The 21,910-nt window shown below is 38.2% G+C and overlaps 1 protein-coding gene across 3 annotated transcripts in view; it reads right to left on the minus strand.

The window, feature by feature from the left end:
• Positions 1 to 324: 324 nt before the first annotated feature.
• STK3 (serine/threonine kinase 3) overlaps positions 325 to 21,910 on the minus strand; it is a 295,939-nt gene continuing 274,353 nt past the window's right edge. For 2 of the 3 annotated variants that reach the window (XM_058564700.1, XM_058564697.1), the window contains one exon: positions 325 to 1,686. In XM_058564700.1, coding sequence (XP_058420683.1) covers positions 1,528 to 1,686 — 159 coding nt within the window. In that variant the 3' untranslated portion in view covers positions 325 to 1,527. Of the gene's footprint in view, positions 1,687 to 7,011; positions 7,239 to 21,910 lie in introns of those variants that run through there. The other variant, XM_058564699.1, reaches the window with a different exon arrangement.

The following is a 21,910-nucleotide window of genomic DNA, read 5'->3' on the forward strand; positions in this document are numbered from 1 at the left end:
GTGGCTGACCTGACGTGTCACTGCTGGCTGGAGCTAGTGTGAGACCTGTTAGCGCTCCTTCCCTTGCTGTGGTGACTACCAATGTTGCAGACGGTGGGGGCTCCATCAATGGGGTCCCTGGGTGTGACTGACAGGAGCAGGGCGCCTTGCCAACCTGGGACGGGCACGGAGCATGAGTGAGAAATAACCTGTTATGTTAAGCCACTGAAGTTTCAGGGTTGTTATCACTACATAATCTAGCCCGTCCTGATTAACAGACCTTCCTCACGTGGAAAAGACAAAAGCCAGGTCATGAGTTTTAACCAAAGATAGAGAGATGAAATGTGCTGGGTGGCACAGTAAAATTTATTTGTCTTTACGATATACACATAGTAATTAAACACACAAAAGAACAAACATATGTCAAGATGGCCATATGGAAATGACTGGTCCCAGTTCAATCACGCAAATGTTCACTCAGCTTAGAAATGAGTTTCTTTTTAATGGTTTTAATCTTTTTTTCAGTCCCCAAGGCTTGCACAGTTCAGTACAAATGTTTCTGCTGTTCTGTTATCGTCAGGCACATGATGTTTATCAATTCCCAGGAAATAAATGAAATCAACAAAAAAATCCTGTGACAATTGAGCACGCTTTCACAGAAATGAATCTGATGAGCTTAAGTTTGATACAGTTTAGCTATCAGACCTGCACATGAAACAATATTAACAAATTACATTTGCCTTATGAATTTATCTCTTTTAAAATATTTACCACACTTTTTTTGTGCAAGGGTTCCATTGATTTCTTTGGTTTTAAACATTACAGCTCCGTCTGACCTAAATATATATAGTTCTATTTTGTATCAAACATCAAAAGCAAAAATATTAAACAAAATTTCAGTAGGTAAAAATGGAATTATTGCTTCAGTATAAAATATGACTGGCCCATTTGGGTACTATTGCTATTATTGCTTTGCTTCTATTGGAAAACTATCCTGGAAATCAAGGAAAGTACCCCAGAGCTCCCTGCTTAAAGTATAATTTGGTTGTACATTATCATCTCTTAATAAGTCCCTACCTTCACCAAAGCTATCCTGATCTTGTCCTTAAAAAACAAAACAAAGTGAAATAGCATAAATAAATAAGTTTACCTAAGGGGATACAATAAATAGGCTACTAGATAAGAATAAAGAATATTGTAACATAAAGCCCTTCAGTGCTGTACAATTAAACAATAGCTTTGGATTTTCAAGGTCTCTAAACACAGCCTTCGTTTTGTAACATACTTTTACTGCTGGTATGCAGCTGACATACAGAGAAGAATACATTTCTGTTGTTTTCATCCTTTAAAATTGAAAACACAGTGGCTACAGTTGTAAATTCTGCCTTTGGGGAATTTACCTGGGTATGTACCATCATCAGTTTTTGACCACTGCCTAGTTGGAGAGCACAAATCTTAGGGATTAAAAAAAAAAATCATAGTATTCCTTCAATTCTTAGTGGTTTCTTGGTCTCCAGAATAGTTACAGAAACAGAGAAGAAATTAGACTCAAAAGTTTTGCTGCCTTCTTTTCTTCGCATCCATCGCATCCAGAATGGGCTGTCTTTTTGCAGTGTATCTTTGACGAAGCTCTTCTATTTCTCGTTCCATCATGGGGTCCAGCGCTTTTAACCGCATCTGTAGTTCTTCTAAACTTAGATTTTTTAACTGCATATAGAAAAAAAATGAAGCTATTAATATAGTAAAATCATCTACAACAGGTTGAAGTCTAATGAGTTTTAGCATGAATATTTCAGCAAACCTTTTACATCTTCTTACTCATCATCATCTATATTTCATCTTTAAAATCTAGTTCAACAATTAAAACAGGAATTCCTTCCCTGAAGAACCAAGAAGCCACATCTTGTAAGAACCTCAAGTGAGCTGAAACCAAACAATAAAAAACTCTGCTTTTAGGAAAGAGCAAATGAGAAAAATAAGCTGACGAAATGTATCTGTTTAAAAAAAAAAGGCAGAAACACAAATCCACCATTGCCAACAAACAGACTTTCAGGATATGTTCCGGATATATTCACTCTAATCTCTCACATCCTCGCCAGCTCTGGAGGGCTCTGATAATCATGAACACTTGCTGAGATCACCCAAGAATGTGACAAGATTGAATACAGGTTAAATTAACCGTTCTAGCCTGCATTTTACCAAACGCTTAAATTTTAAGCACTCAGTTAATCAGAAAATTAATTTATCCAGAATATTTTTATCCCAAACATTTTGATAAAATAGGGTTTTAAATTTATGATTAAAATATCCCAAACCTGATACAGACAGTGCTGTGTAAGTTCTGACACGGGCTTGGCCATTTTGAAAACGAAGCGTTATTAAATTTTCACCATTATACATTATAGTTTGACAATAATGATATAACTTGACTAAATGACATAGCTTGACTATAATGATTTAGTTTGATTACGCTGGCTTCTGGGGACACCACTAGCATATCCTTTACTGGTTTTCTGTATAACAGTGGGAGAGAGGCCTCATGTGTGTATGGGGGTAAAATCCATTCTATATATAGGACACTGGTTTAGGGATGTTGTTTCAGGGCTTATAGGATGCCCTGAAATATATAACCTAACACTTGGGCTTTTATCTTATTAACATTAAAAAGAATCTAAAACTATCTCCTTCAGAAACTGACTATTAAAACAATAGTGACAGGCAGGTGGTTTAAAAAAATCTGTTAAACCACAATGATTTACGGAATGTTATTACATACTCAGCATCTTGGTAGGTACTGTAAGGAAAGCAAAGAAGTACTAAACTATTTCCTTGCCTTAAGAAACTTACAAATTAGTTAGAAGGATAAGAATAGCAACTATAAACATGTAGGGACTGACCCCAGACCCTACACAAGTAAGCCCGATTGTATGTGGTACAGATTCAGTGAGAGGTTCTTACCTCAAGTCCATGAATAAGCTTCTCATGTGCAAAATTCTGCATGTTTGTGTGTACATTTTCCTGAGCATCCATTGTTTTTTTTAAAACAGATTCCCAACAAAAAGAGAGAAGCCTCACTATAAATTCAATGAGAAGAAGATTCCCTTTAGGGAGCAGGGACTCTGCTGGTCCTTGAAAAGGAGGGTGCCTCAGAGCGGTGAGCAGGGCCCTGAGGAGGAGGCCCTGCCATGTTGAGGAGGCAAGACTAAGGACACCAGAGAACTAGGGGCTGGTGGGACCCGAAAGCAGGCAAAGCGGTCTGGACTTCAGGGATCCATGATCAACTCCGGAGCAGGAAAATTATACGAGAGTAATTCAGACTTGGTTTTAATATAAAACGTGCAGCTTATTTTTGTTTTGAGAAGAGAACTGTTTTTGGTTATTTTATGAGCCAAGCCAGAAAAATGCTCTCATTACTTTATAGTCACATGTCAATTTTAATCAAAAATAGCATTTTTCAGCTTGATCCTCCATTTACTCACCATACCTGGCCCTAAGTGACTCTTGGTTCCAAAAATCAAATCCATTCTCAAATGAAAAAGATTTGTCACCACTGATGATATTGAAAAGAATGAGTCAGAGACTCTGAAGGAAATTCAAAAGAGGAGTTCCAAAAATACAAGAATGACACTGTTACAGGAAAGAGTGCACAGGCTCCCAGGTGACTCTGAGGTTGAACACCACTTGCTTTGGTGTATAAGAAGTTCTGGTATGTATATAAAATATGCCCTGCTGTTTTTTTAGTCAAACATCACCAAAAGAACCTAGCTTATTATATTATACTATTATATACATTTATATATAATGCACAGTATTATATTATACACTTCCTTCATTAATTTTTGTATGTCTCTGTGTCTGTGAGGAAGATTAGCTCTGAGCTAACATCTGCTGCCAATCCTCCTCTTTTTTCTGAGGAAGATTGGCCCTGGGCTAACATCCATGCCCATCTTCCTCTGCTTTATATATGGGATGCCGACACGGCATGGCTTGATAAGCGGTGCGTACATTTGCACCCAGGATCCGAACCTGCGAACCCCGGGCCGCTGAAGCAGAGCGCGCGAACTCGACCACTACACCACTGGCCCAGCCCCTACACTTCCTTCATTAATTTTTAATCTAAGTATTAACCATGCATCTGTTATATGATCACTATAGTTCAAATCATTGTGAGGACAAAGAATAAGCCAACGGGGAACCTCGAAACTTTCTGAACTGTATAAACAGGTGATGGTGAGATAAAGGGCCAGTATAGACCACACACAGCCACGTTTACAGGAGAAAGACATTCTGAGATGCTGTCTACATAAGACCCAAGTCCATTTCATCTCTATTTCAACTCACATTAATCCTTCCCATCTCTGAATTTCTATATAACAGTCATAATTTAAACACAATTTAGTATTTGATTCTAACGTCATGTATTATTTAATAATTGATTTTTATGCATGAGTTTCATGTCTCCAAAATACTCCAAATATTCCAATACACATCTCCAGATACTCCAAAAAAATATTTAAATATCAGAAGATTGTACACACACTTAGAAACTATTAAACTATACTGCTAAATATCATGACATGAAGGTGGGTACATAAATAGGAATACAAAATAAATGAGTCAAAGGAATGGCTTACTCTAAGATTAGGATAAATAACATCATACAAAGCAATCAATTTTTGCATTAAAATATTCCTGTAAATATCTTATACTACCTTACTGGGCAAATTGCCCATAGTTCATAAATATTATATTACAGTAATGGACTGAATTCAGGGAAAGAAACTACTTAGAGGAAAAGTTTTCCTCCTCTAATAGACTTGTGAGAAAATGACACCTGAACCAGGAAAACGGAAGTGGAGATTGAGAAGAGATGGATTTGAGAGACGTGAAAGTGGAAGTGATAGGGGTTTTGTTGTTGACTGATTGATGATTCTGGCTTCAAGCTTGGGTGATGGGGTAAAGATTGATACTATTAATAAGGTAGAGGAGTTAATGAAACTGATTTTAGTCCTGTTGAGTTTGAGATATGAGCAGACATCAGATATGGATTATGATTTGGGGTTTTGGAGCTCAGGAAAGAGAGTCAAGCTAAAGACACAGACTCAGGGAATCAACAGCATTTAGGCCATAACTGAAGCCCTTGATGAAGATAAGATAATCCAGGAAAAGAGGGTTTTCTCCCTAATCTTACAATCTGTCTATGGTATCCAATAGAAAATAATCCCCAAACCGTAGCATTTGCGGTCAGAGGCTCTTCTTATTTTGCTAATATAACAGAAATATCGGTAGGTTTCTAAAACTCTAGATTATGGTTTTGTCTAGACAAAAAAGAAACAAAAACATGAGGTTAACCGGCAGAATTTTTCACTTTTTATTCAGTGGGTATGATTTATAGACATGAACTTCCGGCTGGGTTTTGACTTCTGATTAAGCCCTAATAACATATATCTAGCACTCTGTGTTTCTGTAGCTATCAAGCCTCCCACAGGCATGAAAATGGGTTGGGGGAGGAAACGTGGCAGAAGCAGCTTATTCAATCTCTTGGAAAACAGTATTGCTCAATGCCTTAGTAATAAAAAGATTCACAAACCAGATAAAATTTTATGGAGACTCATAATAATAAAAAATGGCCCTATAATACTATACAATCCACTACCACCCTTTAAAAATGCTAATCCAAATTAAAACATTTGGGGGGGGCTAATAAAGATAATATTAGAAGGAAAAGTTGAGCTTCCTGAATTAATATCAGTATTATTGTGGCAAAAATTTCCTTCACTAAAATTGGGTTTCCTTAAAAACCTTTATAAAAAGGAAGAGAAATCGCTTCAGAATTGTTGTTTATGGATCAACAGAGCTTGTGGTAAATCCACTTGAATTTACATTTTTTTTTAATATCAGAAAGAGATGTTACTTACGAGCCATCTTTCTACAATACGCGGAACACAAAGTGGCTGTATTACCACAGCATTATGCCAGTTGACTGATTCCAAAATAAATGCAGAGTAAACTAGAGTTGGAGTATCAAGTCTTTGATCTACATTTGTCAAGGTTTAGAATTCAGAAAGTCAAGTCAGTGAAGAGAAGAATTTCAGAATATGCACACATTGTGGTTTTTACTGTATGTGAACAAATGTACAAAAATGAATAACTCATCTGGAAATGGCCTTTATATGTTTTAGGCTAATTCCATTTTTAATAAAATATAGTTTTGAATTTAATGATAAAATAGAACTTGCACAACTAACAATTATTCTTAAATCTTCAGGCCTTAACATGGTTAAAGAATACTATAGTTTGACAATCTTTATAAATATTAAGGACACAAATTGGATTAAGTGAGTAAATGAGCTGACGTGCAATAAGAGGAAGGACTTGAATGCAAAGACAGAAGCAGGACCTACAATTTCTTCAAAAATACAGAGTCACAGAAAAAGAGATGAGTTTCAGAATGATATTGTTTCATCACCTGAGGCATTTTTTCCTATTCACAAGAATTTTTGCTTTTCTTGGACATTTGAAACGACAAATATCAGGGGGCAAGACATATTAATAGGGGCAAAGAATAAAATCAATCTGCATAAACGGGTTTAAACTGAGATCAGGTAAACTGAATTGTATAGGCCTGAGAGAAACACATTTTGAGATCTGGGATTATTAAAAGTCACTGCAGGGGCCGGCCCGGTGGCGCAAGCGGTTAAGTGCGCGCGTTCCGCTGCGGCGGCCCGGGGTTCGCTGGTTCGGATCCCGGGCGCGCACCGACGCACTGCTTGGTAAGCCGTGCTGTGGCGGCGTCCCATATAAAGTGGAGGAAGATAGGCACCGATGTTAGCCCAGGGCCGTCTTCCTCAGCAAAAAAGGAGGAGGATTGGCGGATGTTAGCTCAGGGCTGATCTCCTCACAAAAAAAAAAAAAAAAAAAAAAAAAAAAAAAAAGTCACTGCATATGACAGTCATTTGTTAAATGCATAACCTATAAAGTTGGGTTATGAGTTAAACCTCACAGAATCTTACTGCAAAAGACAAGCTCAGAGATGATGTACTGTACACCCTTATTGTAGGTGAGGAAACAAGAGCTGGCTTGCTCACAGTTATACTCCAGGTTAACGGCAGAGACACGACCTGATCTCTAGGTCAACACTCCTTTTCATTATACCAAGTCTGATGTTCTTCATCCAGCACTGCCACAGAGTTCAAAATGTTACATCACCACAAATGGGGGGTGTGGTGCTGAGAAATTTCCAGGGCCTTCTACCTGAGCTGAAAGGGAAAATGGTTTTTAAGTATTCAGCTATGAAGGTCACAGTGAACAGAAAACCCTGCATATGACATTTTTATAGAGAAGTCTTTTAAAATGGAAGAAACGGCAAAGGTTCAGCAAAAGGTAGACTCGCTATTCTTCTTTAAGCTTCAGGCCAGTTGGTAGATTAGGCTCTCCCAGCTCTTATAAAAAGTTTGTTTAAAACAAGTGAAAGACTTTAAAGAAAAACCCTAAATTTTATAGCAACAATAATTAGATAGATGGGTGGATGGATACTTGTTCATAAGTTAAATGAACAAGTAAAAATTCCCTTTCAATAGGAGTCAACATCTTGTTTGAAAATTGGTATAGTTTGGTATTGAATAAGTAGCTCATTTTTGTTAATGATAGCCCTGGGGTTATCATTTCATCCAGGAGGTAAGAAAATTACAGATCAATCTCCAAAAATATTCTATTTTTCAGTATCCCTTAAAAAAAAAAAGAAAATCCAAGTAAAAGATACACATATTAATAACTCACTTACTAGCTCTTGCATAAGACAGCAGCACAAACAACTTAGTGATGTGAGAACTTAAGATGGAAAATAAGATTAAATCAACCCTCTGATAATTCTGAGAGTTCAAACTTTTAATAATCAGAATTATTTCTGAACTCTATGAGAAGTATTGAAAGGTTGCTTATTATTGATCAGGAAGAATGGTCAGTAAAATTAGAACTTTCTTTAAGTTTATATATCCACTCTACTATAACCTAAAATATCACATTCAAGTGATAAGGAATTACTTTCTAAAATAACTTCGTTTTAGGAGCTCGAGGGGAAAAACACTTAGATTTTTATATTATTTTGTTTTGTCAAAAATACTTTAATTACATGATAGATTTTTTTAAAAGTCTTAATCTCAAAAAAGGGCAGAATAGGATTATGAAGTTTTTAAATGCATAAATGTGATAACATTTCAAGACTTAATGGATCCGCAAGTTGCTGGCATAATCAGTCTGTCAAAATAAACGAGACACCACCACAATGAAGCAAATGGTCTTACATGTTAATGTTAACACATTTAGTCAAATAGTCAATCAAGAAAATCCTGTACAAGGTTTGCTGTGTTTACTGGAAAAACAAACTCTTCCTAGCAACTGTTTAAATAAATCTCACAGATGCTACAGACGTTATTAGTGGCCTGTGATTAAAAAAATATGGACTGCTAATACTGTATCCTGACTCATCTATTTCCCCATCTGCTAGCAATTCTAACAATAAGAACTATCAACAGAATGGCTAACAACAATAATTTTCTGTGGCAACTTTGATGCTGAATTGCCTATAGCATTTTCTAAGGTTTACCAGTGCATGCTTCAGACTGTTTGGAGTTGTTTGTGGCCTGGAGCCACATACTACTTTTTCCCCTAATATTCCATTTTAGCTCAAATTTTTACTGTGTTGAACAGAATCTGGTTTGGTTTTACAAAACACTGTTCATGGAGGCTGCCACACTCATTTTACTAAAAATGAGAGCGGGAAACACACCAAACTACTAGCAAAAATCCAGTCAAGTCCACTGATCAGTTTAGACATATATAAACAGGTAAGGGGCCTTTCTGCCAATAAGACTGAGCAACGGGCATAACAGGTAGTACTTAAACTTAAAAAAAATTAAAACATCAATATATTAAGGCATTTCCTGATTTAATTTCTGACACTGAGAAGAATACAATAAAAGAGCTCTCAAGTCAATCCAAACTACTATGAAGCCTGCTTAAAGAAAACCTTACATATATTTAAAATATGCATTTACAAAAATAATTAAGATAGTGATAATTTCGAATACTTATATTACATAAGAAAAGCTGAATTCCTCATTGTAAATCCCTTATAAAATGTGCTCTTAAAAGCTGCAGTAACATTAAATTTACTGGCAGAGCCTTCTTTCCAAAATAGACCCTATTTACCTATCTGGATGGAGGATTACAGGTAACTCTGTTCTGAGCCGAGTGGCCCCTGTCTTCGCCTAATCAACTGAATGACTATAAATATTCTGGGATTATAACTGGAAACTGCCATGAAACGTCTGTTTTGGTTTAACTTCAGAGCACCTACAGTAAATTTAAGACATTTAGATTTTATTTTCATTCCCAAAGAAAAATGAGAAAAACATTTCTTGTGGATATCAATGGAGGAGAAAGAGAAAGTGCCAATTATTGATCATTTTTCAAAGTGTTAGACACTATCCTAGGTCCTGTGCATTAAGTCATTTAATGCTAGCAATCACCTTATAGGGTGGGTGAGGTGAGCTGTCCTCATCTGTTTTTGAGGTGAGGACACTCAGAGAGACCAAGTGACCCACCCTAGGTCACACAGCTAGAGGTGTTTATGCAGGCACTCAAAGACAACATCAAATTCACTGACATAGGTTTGGATTGGAGCCTACTGAGAGCTGTTTCTTGGGTCTCCCAGGAACCACAAAAGCACTTTAAAATCCAATTATCATGTAAAACAGTTTTTAACAGATTGTCTATAGGTTAAAAATAGGGAAAGACTGCTTTAAAAAAAAAAATTTCACCTTTCCTCCCAGATTGTACCTAGTGAAATATTTTACTTTTAAGATATTAATAACGTATTTTAGCTACAATTGGCCTTATGAAATAAGTGTATATATGTTTATTAAGCATTTTTCTACTTAACCAGTTCTCTAGCAAAATAAACACATTTCTACATAGCACTTTGGAATAGATGCCATAATTTTATCAATAAAAAGAGATAGGCTGTGACAAAACCAACAAGACATATCCCCTTGTCATATAAGCAAGACTTTGCCTGTGTCCACTCAGATTGTCCCATGGTTGCTTTGGTGGTGTGTTTAGCTTGGATCTAGCAGATGAGCTATAAGCTGATGAGCATCACTACAATTATCCTGTCCTGGAGAAATGTGAGCCACCCATGTAAAAAAGGAATGATGAATTTTAGTTGCATTCCTCAATGGCAGCTGAACATCCATTCCTTTTATGCTTCTCGGTTTCTAGGAAGCAGTTTTGCCTGCTAAAAATATCATGAAAAAGTTAATTCATGCATAGCTCTGTTATACTGTAAGCAGCTCTAAAATTCTAGGCCCAGGACAACAAAATCTGAATAACTCGAAACCACCTAGCAATTAAATCTTTCCAGATCTATAGGGGCAGATTAAAAGATTCTATTAGCTTGGACTGTCTTTCTCAACGATTCTGATTAACACTTTGATTATTTTAAAACACTGATAAAGCCATAAATGAGAGATTAACAAATTAAGCAATTAACTTTCTTTATATACTTCATTCTTTAAAAATTAATTAATTAACTATATCACTAGTTATGGAAGATCATTAACATTAAAAAAAATACAGCCCTTAAAATATATCTGTAACGAGCTTAGTGGCCAGTCAAATCCCTCTGTAACTATTATATAAACTTATATTTTCATTTTTCTCCAATCACACTTTTTCAGCTGTGGTATGCCCAATTTCCCTGACACATCCCTTAAGGAATCTTGGGCAGATCTCACTGGTTTCTGGTCACTTTTAGTTATTAAAAGTCCACACCAATTAAAACTTCATTCTTATATTAATCTCATCTCTCCCTTCAATATGGGCTTGCACAGACAGACCAAGAGACCTGTGGTGGGAAGAGATGATGTCTGTATCCAGAACCTTCTCCCCATCTCTTTTCAAGGTCTAGCTCTTCTGGTGTTGGGAGCTGGGAAGGAGACAGGGATCTTCTGATGTAAATGGTCATTTGTCAGTGGGGGGTGGTTTCCCTGGTCTTGTTCTAGTTTGGTTGATTACTGGCGGTTTGTGCACAGAAGGGGTGTGGGTGGATTTTCTGAAGTGGTGGTCAGTATTATCCTGGTGCTCACCCCTCTTGGAGTGGGGCAGCCCTCTGGGTGGGGTATCGTCTCCTCTGGCCTGAAAGCCCCCTCGTCAGCATTATGACTTCTGACCTTTTTTTTAAGAGCTATAGAGATAGCAGAGGTTCTTCTCCACACTCCAGGGGTGTCTTCAGGGGCCACCAGGACACAAAGAGGAGGAGAGGTACTCTAGTCTCCTCTTTCCTAGCACACTACCCATGGTCCTTAGTTATCTTGCAGGCCTTGGCTCTATCTACAGAGGTCTCCCACATACAGAACCTTTGGGAGAAAAGCAGACATCTCTCTAGGTCTATATTAATATACCCTCCCGACTCCCAGGAACTTGCCCACTGAGCTCTGTTCTGGTGGCACATCAGTGGGTTTGCAGGTTCAATCAGCTTAGCAAGCAGCTGGCTGGGTACTAGATGCCAGTCTCCCTTTCCTGCAGGCACCACCAATCTCTGCGAATGGCCCTCTGGAAGCCCTCCACTCCCCTCCTGACTTTAAGCAAGGAGAGAGCTACTTTCTTCCCCTTCCACTAGACCACTAGATTGTGAATTCCACTAGGATAGGAACTTTTGTAAACAGCTGCATCCCCAGCACCTAGAACACTACCTGGAACATAGTAGGTACCTAATAAATATTTACCGAATGAATGAAAAATGGTGGGGCTCTTCGTAAACCCGGGAGGGAGGTGTATGGCCCAATTGTTGGTGGCTCTCTTTAGAACATGGCGTACCCAGCACCTGCTGTTTTCAGCTGTGGACTCTAGTGCCAATGTGTGTCAACAGGAAAAGTCCCTTTCAACATTGTGGTACCTATCTGTTAACTCTAAAAAAAAAAGTGTGTGTGTGTGTGTGTATGTGTGTGTGTGTGTGTGTGGTATCAAGTAGGTACATATGAAATTGAAGCAAAGCAAAAAGATTATCTGGGAAAACCAGGGTATTATCCAGCATATTTCATTTATGTCACTACAGGATAGTCCCATGCTCCATTACACGTTTATTCTGCATGTCTGATAATACATTTATTTCAATTTTGACATTCTTTTCTTAGAAAAATGGCTTTTGTCAAAAAATTCTTCAAAATGATAATAAATACCATAGTTTACCCTTTTGGCACACATGCATGGAATGAAGTACTCTGGGAGGGCATAATTCTTACTAATATCACTGAATACAACTATTTATACAATTTTCTACTGCAGTGATATTACAATACTTACTCTAACAATTTAAATTATCACTATCTTCATATCAAAAAAATGCAAAATTTACTTTGCTAAATCTATAAAAAGAGTTTTAAAATAAAAAGAGGTCATGGGGCCAGCCCAGTGGCACAAGTGGTTAAGTGCGCGCACTCCACTGCGGCGGCCCGGGGTTTGCCCGTTCGGATCTCGGGCACACAGTGACGCACTGCTTGGCAGGCCATGTTGTGGCAGCGTCCCATGTAGAGTGGAGGAAGATGGGCATGGATGTTAGCCCAGGGCCAGTCTTCCTCAGCAGAAAAAGAGGAGGATTGGCAGATGTTAGCACAGGGCTGATCTCCTCACACACACACAAAAATAATAAAAAGAGGTCAGCTGAAAACCACAAATCATAAAACTCAAATTGTAATACATAATTTTTTTCAATAGTGAAGCAACACCTACAAATAAACAGGATTCTTAATACTTTAGTTTTGAGGCATCTAAATGCTTTTAAAACACCACAGAATAAGAATCGTGGTCTGATAGCTATTTATAAAACAATATGAACTCAAAATACAGCAAAATGTTTTTAAAAAGTTAAAGAGCAATAATAAATTTTGATCAAAGTTCTTCCTCCTTAACTTGCCACACGAGCTTTAGAAAATAAAATTTACCAAAAAGGAAACATTTAAATAGTCTCATTAATTTTAGAATGGCATGACTTATTTTTAATATCCCAGATATTAACAGACAAAAGTTCAAATTCAGTTAAAACCCCATGAAGAGATTCAGTAATTTAAAAGGATGGCGGGGGGGGGGGGGGACAGGATAGGAGGGCTCCTATGAAAATATTCAAAAAATAAAATCCCTGCCTACTTTAATAACAATCAGTCTTGTACAAACTTAAAAGCAAAACTGCTGAGTATAACCGAAGCTGACAGCTTCTGCCCTTGTTCTTTCATAACAACTGTTTTAAAATACGTTCATAAATGCTAATACTCTAAAGTAAAAGAAAATAGAAAATGAGACTAAGGGAACATAAAACTGGCTAATTATTAACTTAAATGTGTCTTATGAGGCATCAACTTTCAAATGTACATGTAAATGTTTCAAACTTGCATCTTTTTGGTTTGGGGAGAGGACAACAGTGTTTGTGGGTTATGTCATCATCTTAGACTGGACAACTAATATGTATAAATCACTGAAAATAAAGATGAGAAACTAAAATGCCAGTGTCATTTGCAAACAAAGAGTAAAAATTTATTGAAAACTAAAATTTTCACACTTAGATGATATAGTAAATGAATGTTCCAAAAGGGCTTTTTTTTAAAAAAAAAATCTAAGAATGGCATCAAATTAGATTTTTAAAAATTGTTTTTGATATCAACTAATTTAATAGAGAACATGGTATCAAAATTTTATCTCTAATACTACCTTGTAAAATGAGAGCATTCCCAATGTTCCTAGAACTTTTCAGCACTGAGCTAGACCAAGTGGCCACCTCTCTCAGCGGCAACAAGACTTTTGGCTTGATCTTCCCTTGAGCCCAACACCTGCTTTCTGAGCGGCCTCCCTCCTCACGTGGACATGGAAGCAGGCCAGAGAACTGCGCCTCAGGCAACTTCACAGAGAGAGGCTACCTCGCTCTGCATCTACTGGGAAGCCAGGAGACTGCAGTCACTGGTAGAAACTTGGGGATCAGAATTTGAGCTCTGGTTTGAATAATACACATTAATATGAAATAGTTTTGCTAGTAAATCTTTACATTTTATTTTTCAGGATGAAATTTCAGCTCAGCCTTAAAATGTCCAATTTTAATAAGGATAAAAGGACAAATGCATCTTTAATTACTGACTAAATGAAAGACATACTGTTGGTTTACCTCCTGTGGAAAAGTAACAAAAAAGCTATACGGCTCTTAAATTCAACGTACTTTTGAGGAACTTTCCAAAAGATGCTGTTAGCAAGTGACTGACATATACTGTTATTCAAAGAGGAGCTAATCCACTGGATAATTATTCTGAAATTATTTTGTATTAATATACAATATCACGTAACTCCCAATCCTGAATAAATGACCTAGAAGACCTAGTGACTAGTACCTGGTACCAACAGATAGTGGAATTCTCCAAAGCATACTTAAACAAGAATATTGTGAGTGAAATTTCCTTTGCTTTATTAGATTCAGGTACAGACGGAATACAGGGAAGGATAAAGAAATTTTGAAAAATACTGCGTGCAAAGGAATTACCTTCATATTGACTCAAATACTGCAAGCTGGTCCACACAACACTGCACATTTCTGGGTTCCCAGGATATCTAGCCTATTTTCAGTTAGAAGCATCCATGTGAATGAACCTCTTCCCGCTATAGTTCTTTTAACCAAAGTACATGATTCCGTAACTGTCAGGCCCATCCTCAGCCTGCTGCCACCACCCCACACATCTCTTCTAATTGTCCCCGCCTGTGAGCTACATGCATGGGCTGGAGGCTTGTTATCTTCTCCCAGGTGTGTTCACTGCCTCATCTCCCCCTTATGCACTGTCAGGCCTTTGAAGCAGACCACCCTCACTCTCACAGCCCACCTAACAGTCAGAACCGACAGCTGTGTTGGGCCATGCTGTCAAATGAAGGGAGACGGCTCTTAAATATTGAGGCAGTTGCAGATTTTGTTAGCTATCTCTTAATTTTTCAATCACCAGAAATTTTATTTTTCATTGGCCTTTAATAAGTGTCATCCTGAATTATACCAACTAATAGTAAAAAGGGCAGATTTCCTACTAGGCAGTTTTGCTAGGTTGACAGCAGTGGAAGTTTCTCCATCCTCTGCCAATTTTCTGCTCGGAGTATAAAAGAAAAGAAGCCACTGTTTAGTGATTCTTAAGAAATGATGGGTTTTTTTACCTTGCATTAAAGTATTTTGGGTTTTTAACCTTGTGTTAAAGTACTGAATAATTTATTGAATAAGTATTGATCAAGTACTGAATAATTGGTAACTATTTTGTAAAACCTCTTAAATCCTACTAAGAAATTAACTTACAGAATACCTGAGGGATAGTAGCAAAAGTCGAAGCAGTAGGATGGAATAAAGTTAATCCTCCTAAATCAACTGAATTGTAACCAAAGTGACTTCTGAATGGGCAGGCCTCTTCTGAAAAGGGCAGGGGGTGAAGGGAAAAGCTTGATTGGCTCCAGGAGTACAAAGGCTTATAAAGGATGAGAACAGGCTTCTAGCTCGATCGCTGGTCCCTGAGAAGTAAGGAGATGGGCCACTATCAGATCAATGGTATTTGGAACTGAGAAAACATGAGGTCACTGAGCTCCACAGATATGGTTAGTGGCAGTTCCTGAATCCCTCTCACAAGGGCAAGATCTTGGCCTCTAAGGGAGGGCTAGGTCGCTGGCTTTCTGGCACCCTCTGGTGGCCAGATTTGGCACCACAGATTTTCTGCCTTTTCAGAGCGGAGACTTGCTTTCCATTTTTTTTTAGCACGGTATATTTGAAAACCTTTTTCAGTCAAGGAAAGAATCACCAATAACACTGCTGGGCTATGAGTAGTGGGAAACTACTTACTAGGTGTAAATTTAGCAGCCCCAAAAGTAAGCTATTATAATGATTCAAAGAGAGAGAATGTTCCTCTGAATGTGTTTAAAATCCCCTGGGTGAAGCTACTTAAATGAAAGATCTGGTGAGTACTTAGCTATTTAAAATTTAATTCTTTGCAGCACTTACTTTACATGAAATATTCTTTTATACATGGATTCATATTGCTGTAGATTTTATGCACATAGCTAACATATTGAGTGCTTAGCACTGGCCGATAGTATGCTAAGGGTTATCTCATTTAATAGGTAATAATCCTATGAAATAGCACTATTAATACCACCATTTTTCAGAGTTTAAATTTTCAGACGCACCAAGAATTCAAATTTACCCAAAACATTTAGCTACTAAAAGGTGCGGCCAGGATTTGAATGCAAGGCAACCTAATTTCAGAGCTGGCACTTTTAAACTTTATACTATACAAATAGAGAGATATAGTTTATCAGCCATAATACATTTTTCCCCAAAAAGGGAGGATTTCTTAAATATTTTAAATTAGACTTAGACTAGCATAGAGACTTGCAGGTCAATGATGCTTAAAAACTAAATTAAAACCCTTATGCCAGCTTAGCGTTCATTTCCTAGAATGTTTGTTCACATACACCTTACAGTCGGAAAGGGAGTTTATAACTGGCCCCAGGACCCTGAGATCTAATATTTTTCAAAACATATATTTTAAAATACTTTACAATTTACCAAGTATGTTTACATACATTATATCAGGTGGACCTCATAATAATTCTATGAAATGGGACAGATAATTCTGTAAATAGGCTTTATTCATATTTTACAGATGAGATTAATGAAGTTTAGAATGATTAAGTAACTTCCTTAAGTAACACAATTTCCTCAAAATCTAAGATGTCTCAAATGATTGAATGTACAACAAATGAGCCTGTCTATAATTTGTATCCTGTTATATAGAAAATAAAAAGGAGAATTTTCATGATAAACCAAAAGATTTTACTTATGCTAGAAAATTTGGTTTCACTTTATTTCTGCTTTATCTACAATAAATAACGCAATCATAATTACTATTGCTGACCTAGTAAAAATCCACAGAAGGAGGAAATAAAACTAAGAAAGTAAAAAGCCAGATGAAAACAGAATAACAGGAATGGATCATAAAGTCCACACTGAGTTGGAAGCACAATGGTACAAAAATTATGAGGTTAAGATGATTACACAAAGTACTTAGCATTTTAAAATTCTTTAATTTTGTAAAGTGCCTTCAAAAATTTGTTACTTTTTTATAGCCTATAAAAAGTAATTGGGAGGCATAATAGCCTTTACATGGCAGATCAAGAACATTTCAAAAGTACTATGAAAGTAAGCCATTACTTTTGTTTAAAAGAAAATAACTTGTGATTCTAATTACAAGACAAAGCCCTAACTTCTTTCTGAATATAAAAACAATGCAGTTTAGAAACATTCCTGCAGCACCCATCTTCCACACCCACTGTTAATGGAGGACTCATGCCTCCCTCTGATCCAAGGTTAGACTGCCCTGGAATGGACTCAGAAACCTAGCTACGTGGTTATCTTCCTTCTCTTGTGCACCTTCAAACTCTCACACTCAGTCGTTAGCATCAACATCAAAATACTTTCTAAATATCTGCTATCTTACACAAACTAAGAAAAATAACCCTGCCTTCACTTCCACCTACCCCTCCAGTTGTCACAATTTCACCTCTCCTCCCCTTGAAAGCCAAACTTCTCAGAAGTATGGAGAACAGTCTCCACTTTCTAAACTGGTAATCACACTTCAACTCACTCCATACTGCTTCCGCCCCCGTCACACTCTCCAAACTGTTCCTGTTAAGGTCACCAACACGAAACGAATTCTTTTTAGTTTCTATCTTACTCGACCCCTCAAGTGCACTTTACACTTTGTCCACTCCTTCCTTCTTCCTCAGATCCCAGCATTCAGCAGGTGCCTAACAAATGCTTGTTAAATAAAGTAAAGCCAGAAACAAGCATAAACATATGCCCATAGTCTAAAAGCTATCCTGGCCTTGTAAATCTCTAAAAATGCTTTTTAGGGTCTACAATTCATCTTGATTCTGTTTAATTTTGAGGAGAAATTTTGTCTTGGCCGGACATTGAAAAGCTGGAATTCTTAAGAATCAGTGTGTAATTTTTCTTCAACGAGCTGGCTATTAAGGACAAAATAGTAGACATTACTATTTTAGTAATATCTGCTAGTAGTAGATATTAACAAGGGATGATTCATCATCATCCAGTCTGTGAAGCTTCAATAATACACTAATAATAAGAGCCATCTTACATTTCAAACACCACCATGGAAGTTTCTGTTTATCAATTTATCAGTGTTTATCATCACTATGCATATTTAAAGATATTCAGAGAAACAATTCAATATTAATCATCATGTTACTGTGATGAAATTTCCCAAAATCAGAGTTCATCTGTATATCCATATTCAACGAGCTAAAATGTCTTAATCAATGCAGTAGTTAGTACAATTCCCAATCCTTATTAGGAACCTCAATCAAATGGTTGACATCTTAATGTTGGGTAGAGGGCACAAGGTTGGTGGACTCTCCGGTCCATGCGCCTGAAAGGCCTACGCTTAGGTGTGAATATAACCTCAGTCAAAAGCAGCAAGAACAGAGGCCAGAAGAGAAGGCAGAATGTAGAACCACCATTTGTACAGAAACATAATTAGAGAAGAGCCTGTGATAGCAGAGGCAACCTGTCTTAGCCTACCTCAAAAGCCTTTCATTTCTCACGCACAACAAAAACAGTTTTAGAGCTGACTGCAATAGACTTTTTACTAGATTGTTCTGAAGGCTGCTATTTTTTGGAAATTAAAAAATCGTATTAGCCAGCCATGGTAGTCTAGTGGTTAAGATCTGGCACTCTCCGCCTTGGCTGGGGTTCATTTCCCAGTCAGGGAACCACATCACCCGTCTGTTGGTTGTCATACCGTAGTGGCTACATGTTGCTGTGACGCTGAAAGCTATGCCACTGGTATTTCAAACACCAGCAGGGTCACCCACGGTGGACAGGTTTCAGTGGAGCTTCTAGACTAAGACAGACTAGGAAGAAGGACCTGGCCACCCAGTTCTGAAAAATTGGCCATGAAAACCCTATAAATAGCAGCAGAGCACTGTCTGATATAGCGCTGGAAGATGAGAGGATGGTGCAAAGAATACTGGGCAGGGTTCTGCTCTGTTGTACACAAGGTCACTACGAGTCGTAACTGACTTGACAGCACTGACAACAACAAGAAAAATCATATTATCAAAAATATTAAGCCGAGGCCAGTCCTGTGGCCTAGTGTTTAAGTTCAGTGTGCTCCACTTTGGCGGCCCGGGTTCACGGGTTCAGTTCCCAGTGCGGACCTACACCACTCATCAGCCATGCTGTGGCAGCAACCCACATACAAAATAGAGGAAGATTGGCACAGATGTTAGCTCAGGGCGAATCTTCCTCAGCAAAAAATATATACATATGTTAATCCACCATAAGATTGAATCCCATTTGTTAAAGAACAGATTCCATGTACTATTACAAAAATGAGGTCTAAGCAGAAACAGCATGCATTTGAAATATTTAAAAAGAAAAATAGACAAATCTCTTAAAGAGGTCTTTTGAAGCATCATCTGACATCTACACTAGGATAAAACTCAGCATCAAGTTTAACGAAATGAAAGAAGACATTGCCACCATGCCCCTGTGGGCTAAAACTCTGAGAATCTTGTAAACAGCAGATTTAAAAATAACAATTTTTTTTGGTTAAATTCTAAACAATATTAGTTGCTCCCCTAGAATTTCTTGCTCTTTGTGCCAGTGACCTTTCTCAGCTCACCCCTAAGGGGCACCATATAAATGGCTGTGATTGAATTGTTATTTAATCATGACAGTTGGTAAACAGAGTAGCATGATGCTCTAGTTCATTTTATAATTTTATTTATTTTTCCCCCAAAGCCCCAGTAGTTAGTTGTATGTCATAGCTGCACATCCTTCTAGTTGCTGTATGTGGGACATGGCCTCAGCATAGCCAGAGAAGTGGTGTGTCGGTGCGCGCCCGGGATCCGAACCAGGGCCGCCAGCAGCGGAGCACGCGCACTTAACCGCTAAGCCACGGGGCCGGCCCTCTAGTTCATTTTAAAGTGAACTACTTAGGACCATAAGGACTATCTATACCTTAGATACATTTCAAGGCAATAGTAGATATACTGAGCAGAGAAAACATCAAAATTTAATATTTAATCCAACAAGTAAAAGTTTTTATTAAAACCATTGGAGGAGAAAAGTTTCATGTTCCACATATATTCAACATAATAATGCCCTCTATTTTTTCCAGATAATTTGTCCAAACCAGAGGTTTAGGGGGAAAGGGAGAATCAGGCAGTGATTTTCTTGCAGACATGAAGACTTGGGAGCACCTTAGTCCAGTGCAGAGCTTTACTGCCCCATAAGCTCTAATACTGGGCAGACTTGGGATTATACTGGTTAGGTGATGAGAGGTCCAAGGCAATTATCGGGACTAATCAGAATTGCAAAGGTCACTGACATGAGGTCATCGTAATAGTTATACTTTATATTTATAGGCAGTCTTAAACGGCTGTGGGTGAATGTTCTGGTTGTGTGGCCCCCTTGTAACTAGGATTTTCATTCCAACAGAAAAGGGGCAAAATATTAATTCCAGGTAGAAACATTGTTGCCTTTTTTTTTGTAAATTGAGAACTGACAAGCATGTTACCAGCAAACGAAAAAGGCAAATACACAAACAGATTTTACTGTTGCAATAAAACAAAATTTACCCCCTCCAAAATCAATATGGCATTTTAAATGACATGAATAACAGATACTGAGCAAGTGATAATTATTCATAATTGATTTCATTTAAAAAATAACCACAGCCAAAATTATTTCTACACAGTCAACCCAAAAGTTTTCCAAGTTCCCTGACATCTATAAATGGCATCACTGTTGATGATTCCCACCACGACACACACGTCCATTAAAAGACACATCTCCACTGCAGCTCCCTGGAAGCCCAGGTGCACTCAACGGCCACGACTGAGGACTGGGTCCCTGTTTTCCTCTCCTCCGCAAATCCCACTCAGGGACTCCTCCCCAAGAGTTCACTCAGCTCTTCCCACCCCTGCTCTCCACGGGAAAGGGCCACCCCTGCAGCTCCGACTGCTGGCCAGGCTTGGGAAAGCTGAAATTCTGGGGTATAAAGTGGCAGTGGCTGGCTTAGCACAATCATCATACCAGACGGAGTGGCCCTAATGAAGAAAGGTAAGGGACAGGGAAGGAAAAGGACACAGAGAAAAGGTTCTAGGAGTCTCTTTCAGGATTTCTCAACCTTGGCAACAATGATATTTTGGGTTGGAAGCGCTTTGTTATGGGGGGCTGGCCTGTGCATTGCAGAAGGTTTAGCAGCAACCCAGGCTTCTACTCACGAGAGACCAGTAGCTGTCCCTCAGTGTGAGAACCGAAAATGTCTCCAGACATTATCAAATGATTCGTGGAGGGCAGGCCAACCCTGGTTGAGAACCAAAGGTCTGCTTCGAGGGTCTTGGGCATAGAGAGGCGTAGGAAGAAAATCAGAGAGAGAAAAGGACCTGGATTCAGACTCTTGAGCTATGTGTGGAAGAAGCTACTGGCTCTTGGTAACATGTTCCTCTCTCTCTGAACATTACTCAGTGTAACAGAAAGTACAGAGTGAGCACAAGGTCAAGGGCACTAGAGGTCGGAGGACGTGAAAGAAATTTGTAAGGAAGTAGTCCAACCTCAGATAATCTGCCCCTCGCTGACAAGATGATGCCCATGTGTCTTCTGAAGAGTACTCAAACTCTTTTTCTTACGGCCCTGCCTTATAAAGCCTATCAGGAAGCAGACTGAGATTGAGATTTGGGGCTCGGGTCGGGGAAGGGATGGGGAGTTGAGAGGTGGAGAAGGGCTTACCAGAGCTAATCTAAGCTTAAGGCAGATCAAGTTTGCCTTCTGAGCCGCGTAAAT

The sequence above is a fragment of the Diceros bicornis genome, chromosome 21, assembly GCF_020826845.1.
Source record: "Diceros bicornis minor isolate mBicDic1 chromosome 21, mDicBic1.mat.cur, whole genome shotgun sequence".
Classification (NCBI taxonomy): Eukaryota; Metazoa; Chordata; class Mammalia; order Perissodactyla; family Rhinocerotidae; genus Diceros; species Diceros bicornis.